Below are 7,018 nucleotides of genomic sequence, written 5' to 3'. Positions count from 1 at the left end.
CAATAGCTATTTAGGATAAATAACCAACTCAACTTACTTTCTTAATCTCTTCAAATTAGTCAACTGACTCTTATAATTAGGACTGGAGGTAGTACTAGATTTCTCCGAATCCTTTAAATTGCTCAGTGAAATAATACTTTTTTGGTTTTTAATATAAAACTCATTTTATAGTATAAAGTAGGTCTTATATTAAGAAATGGAGGGAGCATAATAAAATTTTTTCTTAAATTACTCTTATTGAAATTTGATGTAATTTGTTTGTTGCTTTTCTTTTATAGGAGTACTTAATTTTTATTTTCAACGCTTGATTTCAAAAATACATGCAAATTGATTTTTCTTATTTTAAGATTAAATTAATGACTTGACCCTTCTTTGATTAAGAAAATGACTTTAATTTCTGGTCCTAGATTGGAAAAGAGCATAGTGAATAAAACTATATAAGTGATTTTCTCTGCGGTATTTGTTTTTAATTAGAAAAACAGAAACAACATGAGATTATAAATTAAATGAAATTCACAATCTCCCACTTACTCATCTGCAATATTTTGTTTTGGACAGTTCTTCTTGATTTATGGGCAATATTTAAATTATTAATTAACAATAACCATATTGTCAGTAAGAACATGCACCGCAAACCTTTCAATAATCAATTGCCACGCCGCGCCACCAGATCTCGGGAAAATTATTGGTCATTTCAGCAAGCCATAATTCCTAAAATAACCTCCCTTCATTTGGCTATATGTCGAAAATATCCCTCACCGTACAAATATTTCTCCCCTACCCCATCCCGTGAGCTTCCGGGCAGTAAGTTCCGCGTCGAGAGGACAGCACTTGCTAACAAGCAACTCTTACACTCGCTCAACTCTTTCTCCTCTCAAAACACGAATTGGATCTGCGACTGTGATAGCCGATTCACCCCAACAAAGTCACACAGGTAATTTCAGAAGCGACTCCACTGTGCGGGTTCGTGTTGTTATTTTTTTTCTTTCTGGTTTTGCTCGTCTACAGTTCGTGCCTCGTTTCATTTCTACATCAATGATTTCTTTTTATTCGCAATTTTGTTTGAAATTTAGCTTTTTTTATCACCAGAATATTGCGGCTGAGTGCATTGAAGCCCAACGTTTCTAGTCATTTCTGAGGAGAATTGGAACTGATGCTTCAAATTTCCTTGGGTATCTTGTGTCGGTACTGTAATCATTCAAAATTACCTTTCCAGCGGCTCCTCTGGGATCTGTAAGTTTACTTTCAAAGCGAATTTCTATATTTTAAAGTTACTGAGATATGTCCCAGTTACAACTTACATCAGAACACATACGAAAGTTATCATTACTTCAGTATCAGAAGCAATGAATGTTGCATTATGAATGCTATGAATATTTTGAATTAGTCTGTCAGATATTTGGAACATTCGAAGGTATTGTTTTGACAACAAAACTTCTGAAGTTTGAACTGTTAAACTATGGTGATTATTTATATATCTACCTCTAATTGTGCTGACACTCAATTTTTGAATTTACATTGGCGAGTGGATGCCAGTGAACCTTGGCAAGAATCAAAGTGTGTAAGTGTAGCACAATAATTCAAATCAAATCATTTTTGCTTGCGGTGTGGTGTATTCTATTCAACTCAATAGATTAGACAGCATGATGGTGGGGCGTGCTTAAGGGGAGGACGAAACTGAGGTCAAGCTTGATAGGAAAGGGCTATGTAGTATTTTATATTAATATCCTTATCCCTTCCGTGGTGGGCAAGGCCCCAGGATATACATTTTTTTTTTGGGGGGGGGGGTGGTTGCTGAGCTTCCATTTGCTAAGTTTATGATCATACTTCACACCACTTCTTCCATGGTCTGGATTTATTAAATCTTTAGTCTGGCAACTGTTTGGAGTCTTGTGGTTTATAGCTTTATATGAGGAAAAAAGAGAAAGTTAATTTCTAAAATTTATTTATTTATTTTTTAAATATTGGTACTTAAAAATGGCTGCATGCTTTTACTGATGTGGACACAATAACGTAAAAAATAAAGACAAATGTGCTTTTGTTATGAGTGCAGCTTCATCAGTTCCAGCATATTTGCTAATTTTTATATGCTTCCATATGTTTTTCTGATCCTGCTCTTCCTATCTTCTCTTAATACGGATAAGCCTTCGTAGGAAGAATAGTTTATATTATTTTCTGGATATTTTCTGAAGGTACTGACCGAGCCAAATATCTGCATCTTCTGTAGCATATAAGCAGAGATGAAAGCAGGACCCACGTATGGCTTGAGAGGGTGGCATCTTTTTGTAGTCCTTCTTTCTCTTGTTCTAATGACCACATTACTGTGGACATGGGAGAAAAATCCACTAGCTATAACTTTACATTCAGCTCAAGAGTGGTATCACAAACCTTTATCAGGTATGTCTCCCTAGAAAGTATATAATAAGTAAATAACGACAGATGTGGTGCCTTTGGGATTGGGTGATGCGGGAATGCCATATGATTTAAACCATTCATGTTTCAATTCAACCACTGACAGCAAAAACTTTAGGCGGAAGCAGATTCAGTACTGTAGATGTGCTTAAGAGGAATAAGATATTTAATCCACAAAATCTGCAAGAAGACATATTGCTGTTAACTTATATACGCGGTTCTTGAAAAATCAGACGGATTCCCACTGATATTGTTAATATATTATATCATATCTGCGGTTCTTGCATCTCTTGTGGAATTTGATTGTCATTATTCCAATGGCTGTTAACTAAATTTTACTGTCACCCGCAATAGGTTCTGTATCATTTCATGTTCATATTGCTGTTTTTATCCTACTCCAAACCTGCTCCTGTTGGTTTCAAATTGTGCTGATTCCCCCCTCCTTTTAGGAGTGATAGTAGAAGCCCCAAATAATTCAGTGGGAGGTCCAAAGCTGGCAAAAAGCGAGGAGATATCTTTAAATACTAGCAATGAAAATGAAACCAAAGTGCAACTTGATTATGCGGATGCAGTTCCTGTGCACTCTGTCCCTTCATATTCTCCCGAAATACAACACGGTCAGGGTGTCAGGTCTTCTTCAGGAAGAAAAGGTATATTCTTTGTATTGTTATTCAAAATTAGAAATTGTAGTGAAACATTTTTTCTCCTGCATCTATTTGTCTCTGTTGTTGTTATTATTGTTATTTGAAATTACATATGTTGGCTTCTTCTTCTTCTTCTTGCACAGTTGCATGATTGTTACTGACTTTGAATTTCATAACTCATTATTTTGCTGGAATATTTGATCGTTTGCCTTTCCATTCCCTCGCTCATGTCATGTAATGTGTATCATTCCTTCCGCCGTGTGTACTTTCTTTCCATCTTTGTCAATGGCCCGCATGAATTGAATATGGAGAGCCTTTCTTATGCAACCTCAAGTCTGATATTTGCATTCTGAATTGTATTGATTTTGCAGGACATATTTTTAAATGATAGAAAATAAAAGGAAAGCTCTTGATAAGAGAAGCTTCTTGTCAATGCTTTTTAGCAACGTGTTCATTATTATAGTTTGGTATTTCTGTATCCGTTCTCCTTTTTACGACAGTAACAGGCAATCCTGTGAAAACTAGAAATATAAATGGCCAACGGTCAAGAGACACCTGTTTGAACATTAAGAAACTAGAATACTATTCTGCTGATTATGTTTGAAGTTCCTCTCTGTGGTTGCATATCCTCCACTTCTTATCTTCAATTGAACTAACTAGCCAGATTTATTTTACTGGTTTCATCTAAATGGAGATTCTCTGTGTTCATTAATATAAGAGCTAATGTATTCTTGTATTTGCAGTCTGTAATTATGCAAAGGGTAGATGGGTTGAAGACAAGAGAAGACCATTATATTCTGGATTTGGCTGCAAAAAATGGTTATCCCCAATGTGGTCATGTAGAATGACACCGCGACCAGATTTCTCTTATGAGGGATACCGTTGGCAGCCAGAAAATTGTGACATGCCAGAGTTTGACCGGTCTGCATTTTTGAGAAAGTAGGTATAACCCTTTAATCTTTTGGCTCATCTAGTTATGAATGTATATTACAACACTATTATTTGGTTGTCTTATAATTTAATTATTCATTGGTTTGTTTGTTGTGGTTTAGAGAAGTTTTTCTCCAAACTCAGAGCACAGAACTCGCATTATAATATATATATATATATATATATGTATATCTTTTCTGACGTACTGACCTTCAGTATAAGTTGCCTATTGATTTATATATATATATATGTCCTCTATATGCTTCAGCTCTGTCAATTGACTTTTTCCCCCCTTTTGGACTGAATTGACAGTTTTGGTCATTGAAGGATTCACTGTGTCGATTTGATCTACCGAAGTTTGAATTTCTCATTCTAATCCTTCAAAAAGTATCTCGTTTTCAATTTCATCCACACATTAAGCGTCTCAAGATAGATGGGTGATATGGTATATTGTCAATCTAATAAAGCCATAAAGTGCCTAATTATTGTGGAAAATTTCACGACGGAATACCAAAATAATGTTGGCGTCATGGCTACCTCAAATATGATGCTTTGTTTTGGATGTTTTAGTCATAGTTGTTCTGTCAACTTAATGACCTCATCAACTTCATGTTAAGCTACATCACACATGATAGAAATTTTTGACGAGCTTAACCTGAGGAACTTTGAAGGTGATATGTACTTTGAAGCACTGAAATGAGGTAGTTAAACTTTGAAATCAGAATGAGGGGTCAGAGTTCCTAAGCCTCTCCAGTTATTTTGATTCTTTGGTGCGAAAGTTTGACTTTCTTTTTGAACATTAAATTTTGGAGAATTTGGACTGTGGTTGTGAGTGGTCTGCTGGTCTTTAATTTGAGGCGGAATCTAGAATGCAGGACAAAACAATAGCATTTGTAGGAGATTCATTGGGCCGGCAACAATTTCAATCTCTGATGTGTATGGCCACCGGTGGTAAAGAGAGTCCTGAAGTTGAAGACGTGGGACGGAAATTCGGTCTTGTAAAACGCCGCGGTGCTATTCGTCCTGATGGCTGGGCTTACAGATTCCCAAAGACCAACACTACAATCTTGTACTATTGGTCAGCTAGCTTATGTTATCTAGAGCGCCTTAACAACAAGGATCCACTCACCAATGTTGCCATGCACTTGGACCGCCCAACTGCATTTCTGAAAAAGTTCATCAGTCGTTTCAATGTCTTAATTCTTAACACAGGGCACCACTGGAACCGAGGGAAACTTAATGCAAACCGGTGGATTATGTATGTAGATGGGAAGCCTAATGAAGACAGAAGGCTTGCAGAGATCGGTAGGGCCAAGAACTTTACAATCTATAGTGTAGCTAGGTGGGTGGATTCACAACTTGTCTCCCATCCCGAACTTAAAGCATTCTTTAGGACTTTATCACCGAGGCATTTCGTCAATGGGGATTGGAACTCTGGAGGTAGCTGTGATAATACCATTCCCTTGTCTGGAGGAAGCGAGGTTGTACAAGATGGACCAAGTGATCTAACTGTTCATGGTGCGTTAAGGGGTACGAAGATCAAAATGCTGGATATAACTGCTCTTTCTCGATTGAGGGATGAGGCTCACATGTCTCGCTACACCATTCGAGGAACTAAAAATGATAGCGATTGTTTGCATTGGTGCCTACCTGGAGTTCCAGATACTTGGAATGAACTCCTTGTTTCTCAGATATAGCCTTCCAAAGTGGGAACACTTCCTTCTTTCTTATGCAATATGAAGACACATAGGCTGTGTTACAAGCAGAAGCCGTCCATTCTTTGTGGTCTTGGATGACCCATTATTATTTGCTGTCACTGTATTTTATGTACTATCTCCGGTTCTTAATGTAAGATCGAAGTGTAATTTGTACTACAAAGGGGAGTTTATATTAAGAACAAGAGATAGTATTACTTTCTCAGTCGATAAGAATATAGGCAGAGCATGTAATTCCAATCTGTTTCATTTTTAGAGTGGACAAATAGATCAATTCGGAATAGATTCAGCTACAGCAGAGACAGCATAAGACTTCATGAGTTAGCTGCAGCTATGAGCGGAACGTGGCTAGCGTCTCCTTCGCTTTATTAGCAATTTGAAGAATTGAAGTGTTATATTAATGTATTATTCAATAGGAAAGAAAATAAAAATCCTCGACCTTTTTATGCTTGGTGTTTTGCTTTGCTGTATGAGCATTGGACCTGGTTCTGTCGAAGTCTAAATCTTGATAATAAAAGTTTATATAAATTGGCAAATAGTGAATTATTTTCTTCTTTCTTAAAGATATTCTAAAGATATTTGAATTAAATTTTTTTATTATTATTATTTTGATATGGATTTGAATTACATTTTATACTTCTTCTTCTTTTATAAATTTTAATTATATTTATTTTTAATTGAACTATCTTTATATTTATTTGTTATTTGTACAATATATCAAATGGTTATGTTTGTGTGCGTATAAAAGACTAAAATAATTTGATAGTGAATTTCTCTAAATTATACTTTCCCTAAATTATACATTTATCTTCGCCTCTCTTAGAGTGCAGGAAATTATTTATCCATAATTAGAGTTTTAGGATGTTATCTTCTCAAAAGAATAAAAATTTTTTTTAAAAAAAGGCTATGTGCGTTATTGTACTCTGTAGAGTGGTGGAAGGTAAGGTGGTTATGTACACAAACTTGGGAGATTAATGCCACGATTGATCATTAAATTTTAAGGATTAAAGAAGTTATTTGAATTGAACAAGTTAAATGATGATTGAAACTTATAAATGTCTAATAAATATCATTAAAGATAAATACAATGATTGAAAAAAGAAGAAGAAGAAGCTACAGTTTTATTTATAAAACCGACAAATTATGTTAACGAAATTTCAATCCTCCAATAATATTTTTAACAGTGATTATCACCATATCTAACTATTTATGCCTTGTGTATCAGCTACTTGTGATGTTCATATTTTATATTGATGATGTCAACAAACAAGAGTAATGCAGGTTAACATATCATATATGCTATTTGTTCTTATTTTT

At 35.3% G+C, this 7,018-nt stretch overlaps 1 protein-coding gene across 1 annotated transcript; it reads left to right on the top strand.

Moving 5' to 3' along the window:
* The first annotated feature begins 1,106 nt into the window (after positions 1–1,106).
* On the top strand, positions 1,107–5,718 carry LOC114727746 (protein trichome birefringence-like 14). The gene is made up of 5 exons (XM_028914464.1): positions 1,107–1,233; positions 2,228–2,397; positions 2,862–3,062; positions 3,800–3,995; positions 4,855–5,718. Exons 2-5 carry the CDS (start codon positions 2,241–2,243, stop codon positions 5,681–5,683), a joined length of 1,383 nt encoding a protein of 460 aa, XP_028770297.1. The 5' UTR covers positions 1,107–1,233; positions 2,228–2,240; the 3' UTR covers positions 5,684–5,718.
* The last annotated feature ends 1,300 nt before the right edge of the window (positions 5,719–7,018 follow it).

The sequence above is a fragment of the Neltuma alba genome, unplaced genomic scaffold (assembly GCF_004799145.2).
Source record: "Neltuma alba isolate B1F8T4 unplaced genomic scaffold, ASM479914v2 tig00002446_pilon, whole genome shotgun sequence".
Taxonomy (NCBI): domain Eukaryota; kingdom Viridiplantae; phylum Streptophyta; class Magnoliopsida; order Fabales; family Fabaceae; genus Neltuma; species Neltuma alba.
The sequence above is the reverse complement of the archived record's forward strand: the minus strand, read 5'-3'. Positions and strand labels throughout refer to the sequence as shown.